This window comes from Balaenoptera ricei, chromosome 16, assembly GCF_028023285.1.
Source record: "Balaenoptera ricei isolate mBalRic1 chromosome 16, mBalRic1.hap2, whole genome shotgun sequence".
NCBI classification, from domain to species: Eukaryota; Metazoa; Chordata; class Mammalia; order Artiodactyla; family Balaenopteridae; genus Balaenoptera; species Balaenoptera ricei.
Window position 1 is genome coordinate 48,739,854 of NC_082654.1, and position 26,744 is coordinate 48,766,597.

Here is a 26,744-nt window from a genome sequence, read left to right on the forward strand (position 1 = left end):
TCTGTGAAAATTGTCCCACATGTAGATGTATTTTTGATGTATCTGTGGGAGGAGGTGAGTTCCAGGTCCTTCTATTCCACCACCTTGATCTCCACCCCCAGCATTTTTTTTAATAATAAGGCAACCTTGAGGAAGATGAAGCAGACACCTCAGGAAGCAAACAAGAGAACTGGAGGGAAAAAAACCCAAAAAAACCTGACTTGGTTGACATTGTCAAGCTGCTGGATCTAACCATACCTGAAGTCCATATCAAGAGAACTTTCACACTAAAGAAGCCAAAATATACCCCCTTATCTTTTAAGCCAATTTTAATTGTCTTTTTGTTTCCAGCAACTGAAAGATTCTTACCTGATCATCCTCTTTTGACCAAAGCTAAAATGGATACTCAGAAGGCTGAGTATCCAGCTAAAATATAGGTTGCCAGCTAAAATATAGGGCACCCAGTTAAATCAGAATTTCAGATCAGTTATCAACAATGAATATCAACCAGGAATACCTTTATAGTAGGTGTTATGTCCCATGAAATATTTGTAACACACTCATACTAAAAATATAACTTGACGTTCTGTATTTTTAATTGCTAAATCTGGTAACCCTATTTCAGCTACACATCCAGATTCACACTACTAGGGGGAAAAAAGAAAAAACCAACCTGGACCTGGACACGGACCCAGATTTTTTAATTCTAAAGCCCTTACTACACTAGGTAATGGGGTCATGGGATGGGCTTCTTCCTCTCACTCCCCCCCCCATCACCCTCCCACCCCTGCATGCTTAGAGGATATAGAGAGATGTCACTCTGTCCCCAAGGGCCTCTAAGGTCTGTCCCAATTCCAAGGTTCTCAGGCTTGATGCTCCTCTAGTTCCTTGGCTCTGCTCTGTGGCTGCCTCTGTACTTTGGGCTTCATCACTCTTCTCACTCTGCTCTTTACCCCGGCTTCCCTTTGCAAGCCAAACCGCCGTTCACTTGGGCCCAAGGGCACACCGGCATCTCTGGTTGGGGCTTTGTTGTTCTCTTCAAGCAGTTTTGCTCTCACCCACCAGCTTCTGCTCCCAGCTGCCCCAGGTCACTCCCCAGAGCACAGCTTGGCCCCTCCGCTGGATTGTCCCAATGCTCCCCTCAGAACACCAGCAGCAGGAGCTGTGCCTGGTCACCAAGGCATGGAGCAAGGTGACACTGCCCCAGCGCAGCCTGCTGAGTGCTCTCCAGCAGCCCACAGCCCCAGGGTGGAGGGGACACGCCAACAATGAGTACTGGCTATGCTTGTTTTATCTGCATAACAGTGATTGGTTCTGTAATCACAAACACGAAACAAGCTCAACACAGCAGAGGCAGGGAAGCAAAGGAGATAAGAAGGGTAGTTGGGAGAACATTCTGTTGGGTGTCCCCACCCAAGAGTTGCTTCTCAGACTATATAAACTCCATGTGTATTTAAACACGATAACACTGACCCCCCCCTTGGAGCTGCCTGTCCCTTAGATTGCCAAGACCACGACGTCAATGATGTTGAGGGCTTCATAATTGTCACTTGGCTGTTTCCTAATCGGGATTTTTCTTTTCCACTTTCCACAACTGTAAATTATGCAATAATGATGCTAAATTTCCAGAAATAGAATGAGAAGCCATGCTGTTAGCAGCGGTGTACCACGGTGAGGGTCTGCCATGGGTGCTGCTGGGGCTTTGTTTCTCCATCTAGGGGTGGGGTCCGTGTCCTCCGTCTCTCCACTAACAGGACTGCCGTGCACATCAGGTGAGGGTCCTGGAAGTCACATTGCACGTTTGCAGGTTATTGTTTGTAGCTGTTTTTGAAGCTCTCTGGAAAGCACAGCTCCTTTTAAATCCAGGCCATCTGATTGGAAAGATCAAACGTAGCATCTGACGTGTGGAGGGTTTCGCCGTTTTATACCCACCATCTCGTTGACCCGTCGTTCACTCTGAGGGGTGGTTCATTATTGTTCCCATTTTACAGATTTGAGGAACTGATACCCAGAGATCTGTGACTTGCCCAAGGCCATCCCAAGATCCCTGGTACACTTGCATTAAAGGGACTAATTCCTCACAGCGAGGCTTCTTGTTGGAAACCCAAGAAAACACCAGATAAAGGGCATTCTAAATATATTTCTCTTCTATAGATGCTGATCTCCTATTACTGGAAAACAGGAATTAGCGTGTCTGCTTGAGGATGTGGTTGGCTCTTTATAAAACGGATATACAATAAATTTGCACATAGACTGCCAGCTTCGTTATGTTGCCGACAGCTTCCAGCAAAAGAAGAACGTTTGCAACCAGATATTTCGGTAAGAAGTTTATTTTATTCTATGTGGTGTATGATTACCTTGGTTCTTGGCTTCTTGCTTGAGGGATGGGGTCATTTGTGGCCACCCAAAGAAGCTGTCTTGGTCTTGTAATCTGAGAGCACCTAGGGGCATCTGTGGTCAGGGCCCAGGCACTGATTGATGGCTCAGCCCTCACCCCTGAACTCGGGAGCTGGTTCATGTCTGCCTGAAAAACAGAGCCTTCATAATGACCACGATTGTCAGGGACCCTGGCTCCAGTGGCTCAGGGCTCTGATGACATTCAGAGTCTGTAAGAATCACTGTGCCCACAGACCATGGGTGCAAAAGGCCATCACAGGGAAGGCTGTGCATTCTAAGGCTGCCCTGTATCTTGCTTGGAAACAATCCAGCTAAGCAGTTAATTCAGAAACAATGAGGATGGTTCAGTAGTCCTCAGTAAAGTGTCCAGGAGGTAACTTAGACAAAGTGGGACAAACCGCTGTGTGGTCATACAAGTGCTGACTAGCTGGGTGAGTCAAATAGGTGCTGGCTGAGTGTTTGTGCAGTGACATCTCACGTTCTCTGGACCTGGGTGCCTTCAGGTGATGATTGAAATCCCAGATACTAGTGGGAGAAACACAGTCAGTGGTGCTCAACCTGGCTTTATGTTAGAATCATGCAGGAGCTTTTAAAAATCCCCAGACATTTTTTTTATTTTTGGCCGTGCCACGTGGCATGAGGGATCTTAGTTCCCCGACCGGGGATCATACCCGTGCACCCTGCAGTGGAAGCGTGGAGTCCTAACCACTGGATCGCCAGAGAATTCCCTCCCCAGGCATTTTTGAATACTGGAGATCAGGCTTAATTGGTGTGGGGTGGACATCAGCGGTTCCCAGGTGAACCTAGTGTGCAGCCAGGCCCAAGAGCCACCAGACAGAGCCCAGAGCCCCCAGACCACACAGCAGCCTTTGCTATGGTCTGCACAGGTATCCGCAGGGATGCTGAGTCAAGCTCTATGTCCACAAAGCCAGGTCGCCAGAATCCCACTCTGGGCTGCACACGTGTTGTGGGACCTTCTTGCATGTTTAACCTCTCTGGAGCCTCCTTTCTACAATAGGAGGTGGAGAGCAGCTGAGATTAGCCTTTACCTCTGTTCAGTCCTAATGCATTCCGGTGGGGGGTGGTATGTAAAATATCCAGTATTTTTCTCTCATCTGGGTTTATGGCATCATCTGAGTTGAAAGGAAAAGTCACAGTCACTTACTTTTGTGGAAGGTTCCAGCCACCAGATTTCCATGGTGTAGCAGATGTCCCCGGCTTCAGAGTACAGATGCTAATCGTTTGAGAAAACGACAAATGAGCTATTGCATGAGATACCTGAATTTAAAGAATTTGATTGAGTTAAATTTTTGTTGTGGTGAAATTCACATAAAATTAACCATTTTAAAGTGAATAATTAATTCAGTGGCAATTTCAAGGTGTCCCACAACCACCAACTCTCTTTAGTTCCAAAACATTTTTATCACCCCCCAAAAAACCGCATCCCCATGAAGCAGTTGCTTCCCACCTCCCCCAGCCCTGGCAGCCACTAATCTGCTTTCTCTCTCTCTGGGCTTACCTATTCTGGATATTTCTTATAAATCGAATCATACAGTGTGTGTCCTTTTGTGTCTGGCTTCTTTGACTTGGAGTAATGTTTTTGAGGTTCATCCACATTATAGCATGTATTGGAACTTTATTCCTTTAGACTGAATTCATTTTAAAATTATTATCTGCCCACAAACAGCTTGGCAGCTTTGTAAAAAAGGAGCAGCAATGCCATTCTACGGAAGGCTTCAGAAAGGACAGGCGAGTCAGCCAACACAGGGGAAGTGTTCTCTGCCCCATCTCTGGTCTCTCTAATTCAGCCCTGTCTCTTCTCCCTCTCTCTGTCTCTGTCTATCTGTCTGTCTGTCTCTCTTTCTCTGACCTTCCCTTCTCTCTCTCTCCCCCCAAATATTCTAGAGGAGATTATTGGGGAACTTGAGCTTGCTTTTAACGGAAATTCTCAGGGAATTGGGGCAAACAGAAGATTCTTTGGAGTTAAATTGAGCTTCTGTACTTCACTTAACCACTTTGCCTATAATTTTGCCAAGTTGAGGACCTGCCATGTAGCAGGAAGTCAGAGGCCAACTTCTACAGGTCTTGGCCTCTCACTGGGGGGCGCTGTGCTAAAACTCTTACCCAGCCATGGGCACCACCCTTGGCTCCACCTCTTGTGAGTTTTCCTGTGCCACTATCTTGCCTGGTCAGACCAGGTGCAGTCTCTTTGCTCCCAGCTTCCCAAACTTCTGCTCACTGAGCCGCCTGGTTCTCTGCCAAGGACTGGTGGCTTCTCCCTGTTAGCTGACCTTCATGAATAGCCACTGGACGTCAGATTCATAGTGGGAAGCAAAATGGTGGCTCCTGCCCATACCCGGCCAGAGAGTCCACAGAGAAGAAGGTAGCTCTGAAGCCATTCCTACAGGTCCCCAGTTCCCTGGCCCACAAGCTGACCTTCAGGACCAAGGCCAGGGGGCAGCTTGGAATGGGCAACCTCCATCACACCCCTTCTCCAGGCCTTCCCAATTCTGTGGCTTTGCTTACTTTTCCTTCTTCCAGAGCGTACCCTCACCCCTCCCTGCTGTGATCCCAGGTAGGGAGGCACGAGTATGTCCTGGGAGAACAGGAGATTCAGAGAGAGGAGAACTGAAGATATAGGAAGGGGAGTGGTGGGTGATGCAAGAGGAAAGGTAGGTTGATGTCACTTTGAGAAACTTGGACTCTTTCTTATGGGCAATAGGGAGCTATTGAAAGTTGTAAGAATAGGACTGATCAGAACTGTTTATAGGAAGAATGTCATGGCAGCTGGGTATGAAGTCAGCTCTCACCTGGATTCTTACAAAGGCCTCCTCACTGGTCTTCCTGATTCTACTCATGGCCTTTTCATCTCTTCTCAATATTGCAACTGGAACAGGCTCTTAAACCTAAATCAGATTAGATCTGTCATTCACTCAACACACCCCAGTGGATCCCCATGTCACGCTTCCACCCAGCCCAACATTACCCATCACATCATCTCCTACGTACCCTGCTTGCTTGGCACCAGCAACACCAGCCTCCTTGCTGTTCCTCAGACATGCCAGGTCTTTGCATGTGCTCTCCCCTCTCTCCAGAGCACCCTAACCCTCAGATATCCATATGGCTCACAAACTCACCTCTTTCAGATTTTTGCCCAAATGTCACCTTCTCTTGAGGCTTTCACTGACTGCCTGTCTGTGTCACAATGGGATAAGTTACACAGTAACTGGGTCACGGGCCACCTGCCCATCATAGTGACTCAAAGACCCAGGCTAATGGAACAACCATTATCTCAAGTGCTGCTGGTGGCCAGGCCAGATGGCAAAGGGAGAGATTGAGCTCCAAAAGGGTCTCATGGCAGCAGTGAAATCCTCAGCCTGGAAGTCACATGTCACACTCCACTCACAGCTCATTGCCCCAACTACCCACGAGGGGTCCAGGAAGTACAGTCCGACCACATGCCTGGAAGGGAGAGTTAGGGTTAGGGTTGGCAAACCACACCAATGACTGCACAAGTTGAATCCCGCCCTGACATTCCTATCCTCTGCTTTATTTTTCTTCATAGCATTTGTTATTATCTCATATATTTCTATATTTTAACACTTTATGGAGATGTAGTTACACAGAATAAAATTCACCCATTCTAAGTGTACAATTAAATAATTTTTGGTAAATTTATAGAGTTATCCAACCATCACCATAATCCAGTTTTTTTTTTTTTTTTAATTAATTAATTAATTTATTTATTTATTTATTTTATTTTTGACTGTTGGGTCTTCGTTTCTGTGCGAGGGCTTTCTCTAGTTGCGGCGAGCGGGGGCCACTCTTCATTGCGGTGCGCGGGCCTCTCACTGTCGCAGCCTCTCTTGTTGCGGAGCACAGGCTCCAGACGCGCAGGCTCAGTAATTGTGGCTCACGGGTCCAGTTGCTCCACGGCATGTGGGATCTTCCCAGACCAGGGCTCGAACCCGTGTCCCCTGCACCAGCAGGCAGACTCTCAACCACTGCGCCACCAGGGAAGTCCCATAATCCAGTTTTTAGACATTTCTATCACCCAGAAAAATTCCCTCCTGACTATCTGCAATTAATCCCCACTCCTGCCCCACAGCCTGAGAAACCATTGATGTGCCTTCTGTCTCTATAAATTTGCCCTTTCTGGACATTTTATGTAAGCAGAATCATATACTATGTGGTCTTTTGCATCAAGCTTCTTTCATTTAGCATAAAGTTTCTGAGGTTCATTCATGTTCTTATGTGTATCAGTAGTTGTTCCTTTTTAGCTGAATAATATATGGATGTGCATTTTGTTTATACACTCACCAGTTGATTTATTATTTTAGGGCATATCCTGAAGAATGTTCCATATGTACGTGAAAATAATGTATATTCTGCTGTCATTGTAAGGAGTGTCCTATATATATCACTTAGGTCAAATTGATTAATAGTGTTGTCTAAGCCTTCTATATTGTTACTGATATTCTGTCTAGTTGTTCTGTCATTTATTGAGATTGGTGTAGGGAAATCTCCAACTCTTATTATTCAACTGTCTACTGTCACTTTTTACTTCATGTATTTTGAGGATCTTTTGTTAAGTCTGTGTATGTTTATAATTGTTATAGCGTCCTGATGTATTCACCCTTTTATCATTGTAAAATGTTCCTCTTTGTTGTAATGTTTCTTTTCTTAAAGTCTATTTTATCTTATATTAACATAGCCAGTTCCAGCTGTCTTATGGTTCCTGTTGCATGGCATACCTTTTTCCATCCTTTTCCTTTCAACCAGTTTGTATCACTGAATCTACAGTGTGTCTCTTATAGATAGCATATAATTAGATCTTGCTATTTCATGAAGACAGTCTTTGCCCTTTGAATGGGGATATTTAGACCACTCACATTTAATGAAAATATTGATATGATTGGGTTTACATTTTCCATTTTGTAACTTGTTTTCTATATGTCTCCTCTATTTTTATTCCTCTGTTCCTCCTTTACCATCATCTTTGTATTAGATGTTTTCTAGTATACCACTTTAATTTTTTATTGATTTTTTTTTACTATATTTTTGTGTCATTTTCTTAGTGTTTGCTCTAGGGATTACAATATGCATTTTATCTTAATCTACTTCAGATTAATATTTAATTCCAGTGAAACATAAAAACTTTGCTCCAAGGTAGTTCCATTTCCTCTCTTCTCCTTTGTTTTAGTATTGTCATATGTGTATTACATCTATGTCTTATAAGCCCCAAAGGACACTATTATAATTATTGCTTTATACACAGTTAAGTCTTTAAAAGATGTTAAGAGAAGAAAAGAGAAAAAATATATTTATAGAGTCTTTCATATTAACCCATGTACTTATGATTTCCTGTGTGCTTCATCTCTTCCTGTGGATGCTGGTCGCCGCCTGGTGTCATTTCCTTTCAGCCTGAAGAACTTCCTTTAGTGCTTCTTATGAGGCAGGTTTGCCAGCAAGGAATTCTGTTAGTTGTTTTTTATCTGGGAATGTGTTAATTTTGCCTTCATTTTTGTAGGACAGCTATTTGGATACAAAATTCCTGGTTAATGGTTTTTATTTTTCTTTCAACCCTTTGAATATGGCCTTCCACTTCTAGCCTCCATTGTTTCAGATGAGAAGTCATGTGATGAGGGGGACAAGTTTTTCTCTTGCCACTGTCAGGATTTCCTCTTTATCTTTCAAAAGTTGGACTCTAAAGTGTTGAACTATAAATATCTTTGTATTTTAAAACTGCTTGGGATTTTTAAAGTTGGTTACATGTGAAACATATTTTTCATCAAATTTGGGAAGTTTTCAGCCACTATATTTTTTGAAATAATTTTTCTGTTACTCTCTTTTGTCTCCTTCTAGGACTTGCATTACACATATGTTGGCATACTTATTGTTGCTTCAAAGATCTCTGAAAGTCTGTTCTTTTTCCTTCAATTGTTTTGTTCTGTGTTTCTCTATATTCTTCAGATTGGGTTATTTCTATAGCTCTGTCCTAAAGTTCACGTATTCTTTCTTCTGCCATCTCAGATCTTCTGTTGAGCCCCTTTAGTGAATTTTTCATTTCAATTATTGGACTTTCAACTCAAGAATTTCCATTTGTTTTTTTATATTTTCTATCTCATTGAGATTCCCTATGTGTTGATTCATTATTATCATGCATCCCTTTAATTCTTTAAACATGTTCCTTTTAGTTCTTTAAATGTATTTACATAGGGTTTTTTAAAAGCATTTGTCTGCTAAATACAAAAATCTGGGAATATTCAGAGAGTTTCTATTGGCCTTTTTCCTAAGTATGGGTCACACTTTCCTCTTCCTTTGTACACTTATAATTTTTTAATTAAAAACTGGGTATTTTAGATAATGTATTGTAGGAACTCTGAATTCTAATTTACTCACCTAAACAATGTTGTTGTTGAATTGTTTGGTAACTTGCCTGGGATAAATCTGTTAAATCTGTCTCCTCTACAATATGCAGTCACTAATATCTCTGGTTATATTTGTTGTTTATTCTTCCTTTTATTTTTAAACCTGGCTTCCTAGGGGTCACCTCTGTTTCTGTGTAATTCAGTGATCAGCCAATGATTGGACAGATGTTGCATGCAAACCTTGAGCTAGTAGAACTTCCATTCTCTGCCAGTAGATCTGCGTGAGGTAGGGAAATGCAGTCAAAGTTCAGATTGTTTTCAAGTTCTTCAAGTTTGCCCTGGCTTTTACTTTCTGCTGGACTCTTCACATTACCTCTGCACTTGCCCACAGTCTTAGGATTGGCAGGAGGGTATGGGTACCCTGAGCCCTCTCTGGTCTCCACAGCATGTGCATGCACCCTAAGCCAGGAACATGTTTGCCCCAACAATGACTACAAACTCAGACACAGCATTGTTCTCCCCATTCACTTGCTGCCAAGATTGTCTATTCCACTGACAATGCCTCTGGGTGTAGGCATCACCCACTGCTCAAAATTGAATAAGCCACTTTTGACTTCGTCAGCAAAGTTGCTGGTCCCCATGATGTGCCCCACCCTGGCAGAAACTCTGTGAGGACTGAGATGGGGAAAGTGGGATAGAAGCACCCCTTGGCAAGAACACCACAGACTCTCACTGTTCTTAACTAAAGTATAGCAGTTTTTCAAGCATAAGTGATTGTTGCATGCCTTTGGTCAATTTCAGAGTATGGAAATGGTTGTTTTTGTCAGTTTTGTCCAGATTTATAGTTGCATTTGGCGAAGAGGTTTTGCTGACCTCATCACTCAGACATAGCTAGAAGTCCTGCCTCCTACTTACCTATTTCATCTACTATCTGTCTCCCCTCTCCTACTAAGATACAGGCTCTATTCTGCAGGCTTTATTGCCACTACCCCTTTGGTCACTATTCAAGCACCACTTAGAATAAGGAGGGAAGGGTGAAAGTTAAGGTTAGAGCTGTTTTCACAGTGCCTAGAATGATGTCTGACCTGCAGTATATGCTTAATGACTGTTGAATAACTGAACAAATAGCATGGAGAGAAGACTAATGGAGGTCAGGTAGCCTTCCTGAGGATCCGAGTCGGTAAGAATATAAAGGGGACAGTGGGTTCAAGAGATGGTGGAGAAAAAAGATGGACAATGCTTGGCAGTGCCGGACAGGGAAGGCACTGAGGATGTCTACGCAGCTGGTTTTGGTGTTGCAAAGTATTTCTGCAGAATTCCAGACCTTTGTCACAGAGCTAAAGACACACGTACATGGCCCAGGAGTCAGAGAAGCTGAAGAGGCTCCGTGGGAAGGAAGGACAATGGCAGGTCTAGCTGCTGCTTCATGCCAATGAGATGAATCAGCTTATCAGCAATAATGCCCATGTGCTGCAAAATGGCTGCTGCTTCCCTTCAGCCTCTCAAATCTCCCAAGAATCTCCCTGTAGCCTGTGGGAAACATACAAGAAAGGGAAGCCTGGGACGTGTCCTTCAGCCTTGCCAAGTTGTATTAGAAAGCCATCACGGGTTCTTATGCTCTGGTTTTGGATATGGGAAGCCAATGGAAGATGTGAGGCCATTCTAAGATTCCAGCAGGATGGCTCTGGGAGGGGAAGCTGGTGGGCAGGGGGGAAGAGGCCAGGGCAGGGAGACATTTCAACTGTTCAGGGAAGGGCTGATGAGAAGTTGGACCTATATAGTGGTGGTAGAGACAGAACAGTCTAAGAATATGTAATGCACAGAGCTGGGTGTCTGGCTCATGTGGAAAGGAGGGAGGGAGGAGGTGCCATTGTTGGGAGGTGGCACAGAAGGAGGGACAGGTGTGGGGAGGACTGCTTGGTGCCATTCCTGACCGACCCTTCCAGCATTCTCTGTTCTCTTACTATCACATCTCATCAACTCCAACACCATTCGTCCATCCATCCATCCAACCATCCATCATGCATTCCCTGTGGGGTGCTCTGGGCAACAGCTCTGTGAGTGAAGAGAGACACCCACTGCCCAGCTTCACACAAGCAGTGATCCATGGCATCTGCCCCTGCCCAGCACCCAACACCATAGACACTGCATTGGGGCCTGTCTGTATCTGCAGGGGACTCAGCAGCATTCAACCAGAGATCTGGTTGGCTTCTGGGGGGGATCAGCTTCTTGGGGACTGATCTGGTAGGGATGGTGGCAAAGTGTATATGGAGGGCACCTTCTCTGACTGTCCCACCTACCCACTCTGGCCCTTCACACTGGAAGAACTCTCAGAATTAAGCTAAAGCTCCAGCCAACCTGAGGAAACCCCTCAGACCCCAGCCCACCCACACTCCATCCTGCCCATTGCCTTTTGCCTTCACGTCTCTGCTCTGTGAGCAGCTCTGTCCCCTCACCCCTTATCCTACCCATCCTGACTTGCCTCCTGGCATTCTGGACTTTGTGTGCCAGCCAAAGTTTGGCTGTGCCTGCCTACTCCTCTGGCTTCTTGGAAGTTACCTTGAGTGAAGACTCGCTGCTTGCCTCCCACTGTCCCCCCAGGCATAACTTAGCCGTAGGTCTACAAATGTTTGTCAAGCCTGTACTGTTAGCCAACAGTCATTGTTCTAGATGCTTGAACACATATGCAGAGATGCAGCCCTCCTCTCAAGGAGCTCTTGGTCTGCAGAAGCACAGGGGTCTGGTGGACGGTGTGCAAGAAGAGCGGGAACCAGGAGGAGGGTCTCAGTGCTGCTCCCGGGTTGGTGCAGGGTCCCAGAGCAGGGAACAGCCACGTCGGCCTTTGGAGCATGGGCAAGAAGCAGCCAGGTAGGTAGCCCGCAGCAGGCATTCCTGGAAGAGGGCCAGGGCTGTGTCAGGCAATCTGAGGCCTCCATCGTGCTCCTCCCCAGGCTCCTGCACAAGCCCCAAGCCCAGCCTGTGGCACCCAGACACCCAGACAGCACTGACGCCGGCTGGGCTGGAAAGACCTGCCACCCCGGTGTCTCCTCCACTCAGTGTCCTCTCTGCCAGCTGTCTTTATAGAAGCCCACTGATAAACACTGATGCTGTTTGGGGAAGGAGGGGGAGGGGAGGGGCAGTGTCAACCCCTTAGCACCCATTCCTCCTCAAGGATGTTCACCTGTACCTGGCAGCACAGGGGCCCTAGGGAATGAGATGGAGGTGGGGTTTTCTTCTTCTTTTTTAAGGAAAGAACAGTGAAGGAAGGACCTATGCTACCACCAAACTAAAAATAATAACAAATATTAGCTTTGAGATCACCTTGCACAGTTTACAACTCACTTCAGCATGGTGATCTCATTTAACTCCTGTAACCAGCCTGTGAGATAGTCATGTCCCCATTTTACAAATAAGGAAAGTGAAATCTTTCCATACTGCTCCCTAGCTGGAAAGTGGTAAAGCGATGCCCATATCTGCCTTCCCCAAAAGCAGAGCCCAAGGGCTGGGGTGCAGGTGGTTTATTTGGGAGATGATGCCAGGAAGCGGGAATGAGGGGGTGGGGAGAGTGAGACATGGAAGGCAGGCCTGTGTAAAGGGCATTATCAAGGTCGCGCTGTCAGCAACAGACTGACTTCCGCAGAACCCTGAGAAGAGTATGGAGTGCCTCTCAGATGGTCCAGGAAGGACAGAGGCAGGAGAATTACCCTGCTCCCTTTCTCCCTCACCTGAAGGCTGCCCCTAGAGATGCGGATGCCCAGCACTTCTGGCCTTCGTTCATTTGCGCAGGGTCTGTAGGTTCCCTTTGGCTTCAGAGAAGTCCCCAGCAGCTGAGAGCCTGGAGTGGGAACCACCAGTGCACAAGGACTCTTTATCACACCTGTGACTGAAATCAGAACTGGTCACAGAGATGGGACTTGTGGCGCCCAGAGCTGTGTTACAAGCTGCAGCCTAATGTGTCCCTCTCTCCAAGCTGGGGCAATATGTGAGCTGGACAGACTTGGGGAGACATGGAGTTGAGGTCCTGGGAACCCCAGTGCAGAGGTGCAGAGATGGGGCCAGGGAGCAGTGAGAGACAGAGCAACCGGAAACAAGATGAAGAGTCCCACTTCATGGTGGTTCCAGAAGGGTCCCTGTCTCCAAGGGTCCCCATGGGAGCTGGAATTCTCTTACTTACAGTGAGGAGGAAGGGCAGGCATGTTAGTCTGCTCAGGCTACCATAACAAAGTGTCACAGGCTGGGTGGCTTAAACAACAACAATTGATTTTCTCATAATTCTGGAAGGTTAAGTTCTAAGATCAAGGTGTCAGCAGGTTTGGTTTCTTCTGAGGCCTCTCTCCTTGGCTTGTAGATGGCCATCTTCTCCCTGTGTTTTCACATGGTCTTCTCTCTGTGCATGTCTGTGTCCTAATCTCTTCTTCTAAAGACACCAGTGATATTGGATTAGGACCCATGTTAATGACTTATTATAACTTAATCACCCCTTTAAAGACCTCATGTCCAAATACAGTCACATCCTGAGGTACTGGGGGTTAGGACTTCAACATATGAATGCGGAGTGGGCACAGTTCAGCCCATGACAGCAGGGAAGAGCCCTCTTGCTTTCCTGGATCCTGAGCTGTTGGCCCTGAGGAATAGTAAGGCATCTGTGCCCCAGGAACAAGGAGGCTAGGGGGAGGCTGGGCAGAGCACTCAGCCAGTGTCTAGACAGAAACTCTGCCAGACACACTGCCCTCTGGAAGCCAGCGGAAGCCCACACTTACCCACCCTCAGCAACTGAACCAAATAGGGGCTGAGTCAGGGGCTTTCCTTAGGGAACCAGTTTCTTACGCTGATTTCTGTTCCTGCACATCTGGGAGAAATGACTCGACCCTGAGAGTGGTTGCGAAACGGCAAACCACAGTGAGGGCTCACAATTCTTCTGCACTCCCCTGCGGTCTCATTTACTGCTGCCCCAGCTCTGTGGGGGCAGAACAGTTCTCCCTGTTGGCCAGATAAGGAAGATGAGATTCAGGAAATTCATTGACTCCCAAGGGCACACTGCTACTGAGCAGCAGAAGCAAGGCTCAACCCAGATCTGAGCTGACCCATCCCTACTGCTCATTTGCAGCCGCACCTCTGCCTTCAGGGACATTGGCTGCACCCCTTGGCCATAGCCATCAAGTCCCCCACCACAACTGGAATGTGTATCCATCCGGCTTTCCACAGTATGACTGGGTTAGTGGTACGAACGGGCTTCTCTCAGCATGTTTGACGGCTGGTATGTAAGACTGCCAGCCAGTTACCATAGCAACAGTGGTGGGAAGAAGCAACATCCTGGTGGCCTGGGTGGAAAGTGAGGATTAACATGGGGACAAAGATGCTCATAGCATGGACTTTCAGAAACCTGCCCTAAATGCCATCTAAGACTCAGTGCATCCTGAAGACCAGCTCAGCCCAGTGTTCAGTTGAGAAACTGTTTTCACTCTTTTTTATGGCTGAGTAATATTCCATTGTGTGTGTGTGTGTGTGTGTGTGTGCGTGTGCGTGTGTGCGTGTGCATGTGTGTGTATATATGTATATACCGTGTCTTTTTTATCCATTCATCTGTCGATGGACATTTAGGTTGCTTCCATGCCTGGCTATTGTAACTAGTACACCAGAAACTAACACAACATTGTAAATCAACTATACTTAAATTTAAAAAAATAAAATAGCATTCTAGGGGGAGTTAATTTTAAATCTATCCAAGATGCGGAGGGGGACGAGGCAGCGCGGAGGCGGCAGCCACACGAGGGGCTGCAGTGCCGGAGGCGAACCAGCGACCCAAACACCGGGGTTAACCACGTCTTGTCCAGGACCCTCCTAGGTGAGAATTATGAAGATGATGACCTAGTAAACTCTGATGAGGTTACGAAGAAACCATGTCAAGTATAGATTGTTCGTGCACGTGAAGATGACCATAACTTTGAGCTTGATGAAGAAGCTTTGGAGCAGATATTGCTACAGGAGCACATATGAGACCTTAACATAGTAGTGGTATCCGTGGCAGGAGCTTTTCCTAAAGGGAAATCATTTCTACTGGACTTCATGCTTAGATATATGTATAGCAAGGGTTCTTAAAGTTGGATTGGTGGAAACAATGAACCATTGACTGGCTTTACATGGCGAGTTGGTTGCAAAAGAGAAACAACAGGCATACAAGTCTGGAATGAAGTGTTTGTGATCGAGAGACCTAATGGAACAAAAGTGGCTGTGCTGCTGAGGGATACCCAGGGTGCCTTTGATAGCCAGTCAACTATCAAAGATTGTGTAACAGTGTTTGCTCTGAGCACTATGACTAGCTCTGTCCAGGTATATAATTTGTCTCAAAATATTCAAGAAGATGATCTTCAACACTTGCAATTATTTACAGAATACAGCAGACTTGCAATGGAAGAAATATACCAGAAACCATTTCAGACATTAATGTTTTTGATTCAAGACTGGAGTTATCCTTATGAACATTCATATGGTTTGGAAGGTGGAAAACAATTCCTTGAAAAGAGATTGCAGGTAAAACAAAGTCAACATGAAGAGCTACAGAATGTAAGGAAACACATTCACAACTGTTTCTCAAATCTTGGTTGCTTCCTTTTGCCACATCCTGGTCTTAAAGTTGCAACTAATCCTAGTTTTGATGGGAGATTGAAAGATACTGATGAAGAGTTTAAATGAGAGCTTCGAAATCTGGTTCCATTGCTACTTGCCCCAGAAAATTTGGTAGAAAAAGAGATAAGTGGATCTAAAGTCACTTGTAGAGATCTTGTAGAATAGTTTAAGGCTTACCTTAAAATGTATCAAGGAGAGGAACTTCCACATCCAAAGTCCATGCTTCAGGCAACAGCTGAAGCTAACAATCTTGCTGCAGTAGCAGGAGCAAGAGAGATCTATTGCAAAAGTATGGAGCAGGTAGGCAGTGGGGACAACCCTTACATTGCACCTTCAGATCTGGAGCAAAAACACCTGGATCTCAAGGAAGTGGCAATTAAACAGTTTTGTTCAGTAAAAAAAAAATGGGTGGAGATGAATTCTGCCCTCGTTATCAGGACCAGTTTGAGGCCGAAATAGAAGAAACCTATGCAAATTTTATAAAGCACAATTATGGCAAAAACATCTTCTATGTTGCTCGTACCCCTGCCACACTGTTTGCAGTCATGTTTGCTATGTATATAATCTCAGGACTGACTGGCTTCATTGGCCTAAACTCTATAGCCGTCTTGTGTAACCTTGTCATGGGGTTAGCACTGACGTCTCTTTTTTCCTTTTTAATTTTTATTTATTTATTAATTTTTTTGGGCTGTGTTGGGTCTTCGTTTCTGTGCGAGGGCTTTCTCTAGTTGCGGCAAGCGGGGCCACTCTTCATCACGGTGCGCGGGCCTCTCACTATCGCGGCCTCTCTTGTTGCAGAGCACAGGCTCCAGACGCGCAGGCTCAGTAATTGTGGCTCACGGGCCTAGTTGCTCTGTGGCATATGGGATCTTCCCAGACCAAGGCTCGAACCCGTGTTCCCTGCATTGGCAGGCAGATTCTCAACCACTGCGCCACCAGGGAAGCCCTGAACGTCTCTTTGTACTTGGGCATATGTTAAATACTCTGAGGAGTTCAGAGAAATTGGAACAATGATTGATCAGATTGCTTAAACACTATGGGGACAGGTATTGAAGCCACTGGGTGATAATTTCATGGAGGAAAACATAAGGCAGTCTGTAACAAACTCTATCAAAGCAGACCTGACTGACCAGGTGTCTCATCATGCCAGATTAAGGACAGACTGACAGTTCATCTCCTCATGGACTCCACTCTATCTTTTTTTCATTCTTGCTGTACAGTGAGAACTCAAAAATAAACCAAAGTTTACAGTCAACTGTAGAATTAGTTTAGTATAACTGGCTTCACAGATGGCTGCCACAGAGTGTGAAATTGTTTGTTGGTTTTAAGCATTCTGTTCATGGCTCCTAAGACATGAAGATTGGCTGAGGAGCATTAGTTTTCATGCACACTTGTGCCATGTTTAATGCTTTTTTTCCCCTTTTTACTTAATCTAATGTTAGTGAAATTTGTCTTATGTAAAGGATATTTCAGGGAAATATTTTAAGAAATCTATTTAGAGTCTCTTTAACACAGTGTCCCATTGAAATTTTAATTTTTAGAGAAGTTATGAATCACTATCAAGAATCAGATTGGAATGACAATGAAGCCTTTATTGAGCCACGACATTAAAAGTATATATTGCTTTACTGCCTTCAATACCAGTATTACATAAATGCATGTATCAGAAACATCACAGAAATTATATGACAACTCTTGTAGCTAAGAAAGTGATTCTGAGGTGTACATTTGTCTTGCCTTTTTAAATTTATAAACCTGCCCTAAAAGGAGATGCATATCTGGGAAACTGAACTGTATTGATGCAGTTTAGCCTTCATGTACATAAAATATGCCATTAATTTTATTGGGGGAGAAATTCCATCCAAAAATGTTGCCTACAGCTATGAGTTAAGAGTATCTATACAGTGTGTAGCTTTTATTTTCTAAAATCACAGATAGGGCAAGTATATGAATTATAAATATATAAATATGATTTTGTATTAAAAGTTTTGTAGTTTATGACAAAATCTGGTTCTGTGGTAGGCTAATAAGTACAGTCCCTGTGAAGGAATGTTTGTGGCTCATGTCAGTGTGTGAGTGCATAGACAATTTGAAGTTTTTGTTATATTTGTGATATTTATCTTCTTGAGCACTGCAGTCTCACCACACCCCCAGCCAAGGAAATTCAGTGGGAATGTTTATCGTGACTTTGTCCTCTGTTGCATTTTAAAGTTCTTTCCTGTAATTTATTTTCAGTACATAATTAAATATTTGTATATATAAAATGGAACTTGTGATTTTTTTTAAGGAATTCTTCAAATATGTATTCCATTACATAAACCTATTTGTTTATACTGAAAAGAGCATGAGTGGGAAACACCCAAGTGAGAGCTGTAAGGTATCGTACCTCATACCTCGAAGCTAAGCTTGTAAAAAGTTATTTTTCTGTGTCTGTCTCTGTTAGGGAAAACTTGTTGTGATTAGCCTAGGGGGTGTATTAATTTTGTTTCTCTCTCTCTTTTTTGTGGTGTATGTAAGGCTAACATTTTGCAATACTTTTGTAGCCTTCTCTACGAACACCTATTAAAGCATCTAGTTTGGCTTATAAGTGAAGAGAACTCAGATGTTGAGTTGCATGGCTGAAAGCTCTAAATTTGCTTTGGTTGATCTATCCCCCTCCTGCTTCAAACCCTGTTTTTATATGGATTGTATTTGTTTCCATCTGTATTAAACTGCTACCAACTCATCTGTTCTTAAACAGAAAAAAAAAAGCATTCTATTCCTCCCCAACCCCAAAAAGAAACTGTTTTCTCTCCCCTCCCCAGACCTCTGCTCCCTCCTCTTCTTAGCCCTATGTCATGATCCAGTCCTTGTTAACTTCCCAGTGAACAGGGAAAGTCAACCCTCCCACCCTGACACTGGCATCGTTTTGCCAGTTCTGAAAAGAACAGTCCTTAAAGAAAGCCAGGCCTAGGTGTAGATCTTAGTTCCACCAATTACTTACTCTCTGGTCTCATTCCAGTGATATAATCTCTCCACTTGGGTTCCTCACTATAAAAGGGAGATCATGATAGGCCATATCTCACAGAACTGTTATAAGGATTGCATAGCTAATAAAAAACAGAGAGTTCAAGGAAGGGCACGTGGTAATTCCTGAATGAATAGAAATTCCCTTTCAGTTAAATCATTGGATCCTACTGTTAATCTCAGGTTGTGAACTGTTGCCTTTGGGAATTTTTTTAGAAGAAAGTAGAATAATGGGATTTTACTTGATTGGGACTCTGTGTGCAGACACAGGGACCCTATATTTGGAGCCAGGCCCCCAGCCTTACTTCTGCAGTGTTCAAGGAATGCAAATCCAAGACCAGTCAACTGAGTGTCCCAGAGGAAGGCAGATCATCATAGAGCTGAGAGCTAGCTGGGGCTATTAAAGGTGGACTCAGTGGTTCCCTAATGAAAAGTTTATAATTAGTCACTCAGTACACATTGTTGTGCCCGGAACTGTTCTAGGTACTGGGAATACAGTAGGTAACAAAACAGATAAAAATCCCTGCTTCCTGGAGCTTACATTCATTACTTGTATTAATCTAATGGAGGGATCTAAAGGAAGTTGTTCTCTGAAGTCTTCCATGTGGGTCACAGGCCTCTGGAATCTTCTAGGAATGGGGAGGTGGGAGGTGCAGTAGGAGTTGTTTGAAAAAGAATAGTCATTATGCAACAGCTATTAAAATTTAAAGACCCAGGCTTCTGGTTTTATCTTTGGTGTGTAAAAAGCTTAGAAATTATCACTCCAACCCTTACTATAAGGAAAAAACTAAACGAACTTAAAATCAGTGACTTCTTTGACCCAGCAGAGAATTGAGGTCACAGAGCAAACCACTAACCCAAATCTAGAGACATAGGGAAATTCAGAAAATAACAGCCAAGATATGGCAGAGATTTTGGAATTATCAGATAGATAATTTAAAATAACTATGACTAGTATGTTAAGGACACTAATAGACAAAGTAGACAACGTGCAAGAACAGATGGCTGACAAAGGATTAATTTCCAAAATATACAAGCAGCTCATACAGCTCAATATCAAAAAAACAAACAACCCAATCAAAAAATGGGCAGAAGACCTAAATAGACATTTCTCCAAAGAAGACATACAGATGACCAACAAACACATGAAAAGATACTTGGCATCACTAATTATTAGAGACATGCAAATCAAAACTATAATGAGGTATCACCCCACACCGGTCAGAATGGCCATCATCAAAAAATCTACAACAGGGGCGTCCCTGGTGGCACAGTGGTTGAGAATCTGCCTGCCACTGCAGGGGACACGGGTTCGAGCCCTGGTCTGGGAGGATCCCACATGCCACGGAGCAACTAGGCCTGTGAGCCACAATTACTGAGCTTGCGCGTCTGGAGCCTGTGCTATGCAACAAGAGAGGCCGCGATAGTGAGAGGCCCGTGCACCGCAGTGAAGAGTGGACCCCACTTGCCGCAACTAGAGAAAGCCCTCGCACAGAAACGAACACCCAACACAGCCATAAATAAATAAATAAATAAAATTAAAAAAAAAAAAAAGACTAGCTAAGGCTTTAAAAAAAAAACCTGTCATACAGAGTGAAGTAAGTCAGAAAGAGAAAAGCAAATATCGTATAATAACGCTTATATGTGGAATCTAGAAAAATGGTATAGATGATCTTATTTGCAAAGCAGAAATATAGACAGAGATGTAAAGAACAAATGTATGGATACCAAGGGGGAAAGGGGTGGGGAGAGAGAAATTGGGAGGGAACTCTACCTAATGCACTGTGGTAACCTAAACGGGACGGAAGTCCAAAAGGGAGCGGATATCTGTATGCGTATAGCTGATTCATTTTGTTGTGCAGTGGAGGCTAACACAACATTGTAAAGCAACCATACTCCAATAAAAATTAATTAAAAAAAGAAAAGAAAAAAAAAAAAAGGAACAGATGGTTAATGTAAGCAGAGAGATGGAAACCCTAAGAAAGAATAAAAAAGAAATGCTAGAAATAAAAAACAGTGCAACAGAAATGAAGAATGCCTTTGATGGGCTCATCAGTAGACTGGACACAGCTAAGGAAATAATCAGTGAGCTTGAAAATATGTCAATAAAAAATTCAAACTGAATACAAAGGAAAAATAGAACAAAAAATCAGACAGAATATCCAAGAATGGTGAGATAATTTCAAAATGTGTAATAAGCACATAGTTGGAATGCCAATAGGAGAAGAGAAAAAGGAACAGAAGAAATATTTAAAGTAATAATGGCCAAGAATTTTCCAAAATTAATGACTGTGTAGTAGAGAATTCTTGCCCAAAAAGAGGGCTAGCCTTTGTCCTTGGCTTCTGGGAGGTAACCTTGGTTGTACCTGATAGGAATGTCTTCATTTAGGGCAAGGGTTGGCTACACCAGATCTTAGAGTATTGCTAACCACACCTGATAGTAGAAGCTGCTCATTCTAGAAAGACCAATCATGTGATTTAAGGTGGGAGCTTTGGGTCAAGTGGTATCGGTCAACCCTGAGGCTGAGATCAACCAGGTGGACAATCAATCATGCCTATGCAATAGAGCCCAAATAAAAACTCTGAAAACTGAGGCTCTGGCAAGCTTCTCTGTTGACATTACTCTGTATTGTCACACATTGATGCTGGCTGAGCAATATGTCCTGACTCCATGAGAGAGAACAATGGAAGCTGTGCATTCGGAACCTTCTCAGACTCTGCCCTATTCATCATTTCCTTGGTTGATTTTAATTTGTATTCTTTCCCTGTAATAAACCACAGCTATGAGTATAATAGCTTTCAGTGAGTTCTATGAGTTCTTCTAGCAAATTACTGAACGGAGGGTGGTTTGGGGGAACACCCCCAAACTTGCAGTTGATGTTAGGAGTGAGGTTGGCCTTATGGAGAACTGTGTGCCCTCAAACTTGATAGCTGACTCTAAACTTTGTGCCTTGGCCAACTCCAGGCAGTGACAGTCAACAAACCACAGATCCAGGAAGTTCAGAGAACACCAAGTAGGATAAAATTATGTGCATATTAGGCATATCATATGCAATTGCAGAAAACAAAAGACAAAGAAAATCTTGAAAGAAGCTGGGAGTAGGGGGAACCACCTTCCCTTTGAGTAACAAGGATAAAAATTACATCAGACGTCTCATCAGAAACATACAAGCAAGAAGAGAGTGGAGTGAAATATTTAAAGTGTAGAAAAAAAATCCCAACCAATATAAGATTCTATATCTATTGAAATTATTCTTCAAAAGTGAAGGCTAAATCAAGCCTTGGTAAATTTAAGAAAATTGAAATCGTATCAAGTATCTTTTCCGACCACAACGCTGTGAGACTAGATATCAATTACAGGAAAAGATCTGTAAAAAATACAAACACATGGAGGCTACACAATACACTACTTAATAACAAAGTGATTACTGAAGAAATCAAAGAGGAAATCAAAAAATACCTAGAAACAAATGACAATGGAGACACGACGACCCAAAACCTATGGGATGCAGCAAAAGCAGTGCTAAGAGGGAAGTTTATAGCAATACAAGCCTACCTCAAGAAACAGGAAACATCTCGAATAAACAACCTAACCTTGCACCTAAAGCAACTAGAGAAAGAAGAACAAAAAAACCCCAAAGCTAGCAGAAGGAAAGAAATCATAAAGATCAGATCAGAAATAAATGAAAAAGAAATGAAAGAGACAATAGCAAAGATCAATTAAACTAAAAGCTGGTTCTTTGAGAAGATAAACAAAATTGATAAACCATTAGCCAGACTCATCAAGAGAAAAAGGGAGAAGACTCAAATCAGTAGAATTAGAAATGAAAAAGGATAAGTAACCACTGACACTGCAGAAATACAAACGATCATGAGAGATTACTACAAGCAACTCTATGCCAATAAAATGGACAACCTGGAAGAAATGGACAGATTCTTAGAAATGCACAACCTGCCGAGACTGAACCAGGAAGAAATAGAAAATATGAACAGACCAATCACAAGCACTGAAATTGAAACTGTGATTAAAAATCTTCCAACAAACAAAAGCCCAGGACCAGATGGCTTCACAGGCAAATTCTATCAAACATTTAGAGAAGAGCTAACATCTATCATCCTCAAACTCTTCCAAAATACTGCAGACGGAGGAACACTCCCAAACTCATTCTACGAGGCCACCATCACCCTGATACCAAAACCAGACAAAGATGTCACAAAGAAAGAAAACTACAGGCCAATATCACTGATGAACATAGATGCAAAAATCCTCAACAAAATACTAGCAAACAGAATCCAACAGCGCATTAAAAGGATCATACACCATGATCAAGTGGGGTCTATTCCAGGAATGCAAGGATTCTTCAATATATGCAAATCAATCAACGTGATACATCATATTAACAAATTGAAGGAGAAAAACCATATGATCATCTCAATAGATGCAGAGAAAGCTTTTGACAAAATTCAACACCCATTTATGATAAAAGCCCTGCAGAAAGTAGGCATAGAGGGAACTTTCCTCAACAAAATAAAGGCCATATATGACAAACCCACAGCCAACATTGTCCTCAATGATGAAAAACTGAAACCATTTCCACTAAGATCAGGAACAAGACAAGGTTGCCCACTCTCACCACTATTATTCAACATAGTTTTGGAAGTGTTAGCCACAGCAATCAGAGAAGAAAAAGAAATAAAAGGAATCCAAATCGGAAAAGAAGAAGTAAAGCTGTCACTGTTTGCAGATGACATGATACTATACATAGAGAATCCTAAAGATGCTACCAGAAAACTACTAGAGCTAATCAATGAATTTGGTAAAGTAGCAGGATACAAAATTAATGCACAGAAATCTCTTGCATTTCTATACACTAATGACGAAAAATCTGAAAGTGAAATTAAGAAAACACTCCCGTTTACCATTGCAACAAAAAGAATAAAATATCTAGGAATAAACCTACCTAAGGAGACAAAAGACCTGTATGCAGAAAATTATAGGACACTGATGAAAGAAATTAAAGATGATACAAATAGATGGAGAGATATACCATGTTCTTGGATTGGAAGAATCAACATTGTGAAAATGACTCTACTACCCAAAGCAATCTACAGATTCAATGCAATCCCTATCAAACTACCACTGGCATTTTTCACAGAACTAGAACAAAAAATTTCACAATTTGTATGGAAACACAAAAGACCCCGAATAGCCAAAGCAATCTTGAGAACGAAAAATGGAGCTGGAGGAATCAGGCTCCCTGACTTCAGATTATATTACAAAGCTACAGTAATCAAGACAGTTTGGTACTGGCACAAAAACAGAAATATAGATCAATGGAACAGGATAGAAAGCCCAGAGATAAACCCACACACCTATGGTCACCTTATCTTTGATAAAGGAGGCAAGCATATACAGTGGAGAAAAGACAGCCTCTTCAATAAGTGGTGCTGGGAAAATTGGACAGGTACATGTAAAAGTATGAAATTAGAACACTCCCTGACACCATGCACAAAAATAAACTCAAAATGGATTAAAGACCTAAGTGTAAGGCCAGACACTATCAAACTCTTAGAGGAAAACATAGGCAGAACACTCTATGACATAAATCACAGCAAGATCCTTTTTGACCCAGCTCCTAGAGAAATGGAAATAAAAACACAAATAAACAAATGGGACCTAATGAAACTTAAAAGCTTGTGCACAGCAAAGGAAACCATAAACAAGACCAAAAGACAACCCTCAGAATGGAAGAAAATATTTGCAAATGAAGCAACTAACAAAGGATTAATCTCCAAGATTTACAAGCAGCTCATGCAGCTCAATAACAAAAAAAACAAACAACCCAATCCAAAAATGGATAGAAGACCTAAATAGACATTTCTCCAAAGAAGATATACAGATGGCCTACAGACACATGAAAGAATGCTCAACATCATTAATCATTAGAGAAATGCAAATCAAAACTACAATGAGATATCATCTCACACTGGTCAGAATGGCCATCATCAAAAAACCTAGAAACAATAAATGCTGGAGAGGGTGTGGAGAAAAGGGAACACTCTTGCACTGTTGGTGGGAATGTAAATTGATACAGCCACTATGGAGAACAGTATGGAGGTTCCTTAAAAAACTAAAAATAGAACTACCATACGACCCAGCAATCCCACCACTGGGCATATACCCTGAGAAAACCATAATTCAAAAGGAGTCATGTACCACAATGTTCATTGCAGCTCTATTTACAATAGCCAGGACATGGAAGCAACCTAAGTGTCCATCATCAGATGAATGGATAAAGAAGATGTGGCACATATATACAATGGAATATTACTCAGCCATAAAAAGAAATGAAATGGAGGTATTTGTAGTGAGATGGATGGAGTTAGAGTCTGTCATACAGAGTGAAGTAAGTCAGAAAGAGAAAAACAAATACAGTATGCTAACACATATATATGGAATCTAAGGGAAAATAAAGGTCATGAAGAACCTAGTGGCAAGATGGAAATAAAGACACAGACCTACTAGAGAATGGACTTGAGGATATGGGGAGGGGGAGGGGTAAGATGTGACAGGGTGAGAGAGTGGCATAGACATATATATGCTACCAAATGTAAAATAGATAGCTAGTGGGAAGCAGCCGCATAGCACAGGGAGATCAGCTCGGTGCTTTGTGACCACCTAGAGGGGTGGGATAGGGAGGGTGGGAGGGAGGGAGATGCAAGAGGGAAGAGATATGGGAACGTATGTATATGTATAACTGATTCACTTTGTTATAAAGTAGAAACTAACACACCATTGTAAAGCAATTATACTCCAATAAAGATGTTTAAAAAAAAAAAAGTGAAGGCTAAATAAAGACGTTATCAGACAAACAAAAATTGAGTGTATTCATCACTAGTAGACTGTTCTGCACAAAATGTTAAAAGAAGTTCTTCAGGGAGAAGGAAAATGATATAGGTCAGAAACTGAGATATACATAAAGAAAGAGTATCCAGAGAAGGAATAAATGAAGGTAAAACAAAATCTTTTCTTTTTCTTATTCTTAATTGATCTAATAGATAACTGCACAAAGTAACAATTGTAACAGTGTTTTGCATGATTATGGTATACAGATAGCTAGACTAGTAACAGCAATGTCATAAGGAACAGAAGGGAGGAATTAGGAATACTCTGTGTAAGGAACCTGCACTATTTGTGAAGCAGTAGTACAGTGTTATTTGAGAGTGGACTTAGATTAGCTGTAAATATATATTGCAGACTCTAGGGCAACCACAAAAATTTTTTAAATAAGTATAATCAATATGCCAAAAAGAAATAATTGGAATATGCCTACCACTACTAAAGAAATTGAATCAGTAAGTAATAAATTTCCAAAAAAAGAAAACACCAGGCTGAAATGGTTTCACTGGTGTGTTTTACCAAACATTTAAGGAAGAAATGATACAAATTCTCTACAATCTCTTCCAGAAAATAGAAGTAGAAGGAACACTTCCTAATTCATTCTATGAAGCCAGTATTACCCTAATACCCAAACCAGATAAAGACAAGAAAGGAAAGCTACAGACAAATATCTCCTGTGAATATCGGTGCAAAATTCCTCAACAAAATATTAACAAAATGAACCCAACAGTGACTTCCCTGGTTGTCCAGTGGTTAAGACTTTGCCTTCCAATGCAGGGGGTGCAGGTTCAATCCCTGGTCAGGAAGCTAAGATCCCACATGCCTTGCGGCCAAAAAACCAAAACAAAAAACAGAAGCAAATTCAATAAAGACTTTAAAAATGGTCCACGTCTTCAAAAATTTTTTTAAATAAATAAAAATATTTATTAAAAAAAAGAAAAAGAAAATGAACCCAACAATGTATAAAAAAAATTATATAATGCAACCAAGTGGGGTTTATTGCAGATGTGCAAAACTGGTTGAACATTCAAAAAAAATATCAATTTAATCCACCACATCAATAGGCTAAAGAAGAAAAATCATGTGATCAAATGAATTGATACAGAAAAATATTTGACAAATCCAACACCTATTCATGATAAAAACTCTCAGCAAACTGTGAAATGAGGAGGATCTCCTCAACTTGATAAAGAACATCTCAAAAAAACTACAGCTAACGTGATAATGATGAGAAACTGGATGTTTTCTCCCTATTTTGGTAAAAAGAGAAGGATGTTCCCTTTAAGCACTCCTATTCAAAATTGTACTGGAAGCTCTAGCTAGTGCAATAAGACAAGAAAAGGAAATAAAAATTATACAGATTGGGGAGGAAGTTTTAACTGGCTTCCTTCATAGATGATAAAGTTATCTATGCAGAAAATCACAAAGCATCTACAAAAAAAAAATCCCAAAACAAAAAACCT

General features: G+C 42.4%; 1 protein-coding gene and 1 pseudogene across 1 annotated transcript in view; both read left to right on the plus strand.

Moving 5' to 3' along the window:
* The first annotated feature begins 2,213 nt into the window (after positions 1-2,213).
* The window catches only part of ARHGAP22 (Rho GTPase activating protein 22), a 197,702-nt gene continuing 173,171 nt past the window's right edge, over positions 2,214-26,744 (plus strand). The window contains exon 1 of the mRNA XM_059900629.1: positions 2,214-2,298. Within this exon, the coding sequence (XP_059756612.1) occupies positions 2,247-2,298 (52 nt within the window). The 5' untranslated portion in view covers positions 2,214-2,246. The remainder of the gene's footprint in view (positions 2,299-26,744) is intronic.
* Positions 14,768-16,540, plus strand: LOC132350488 (atlastin-2-like; annotated as a pseudogene).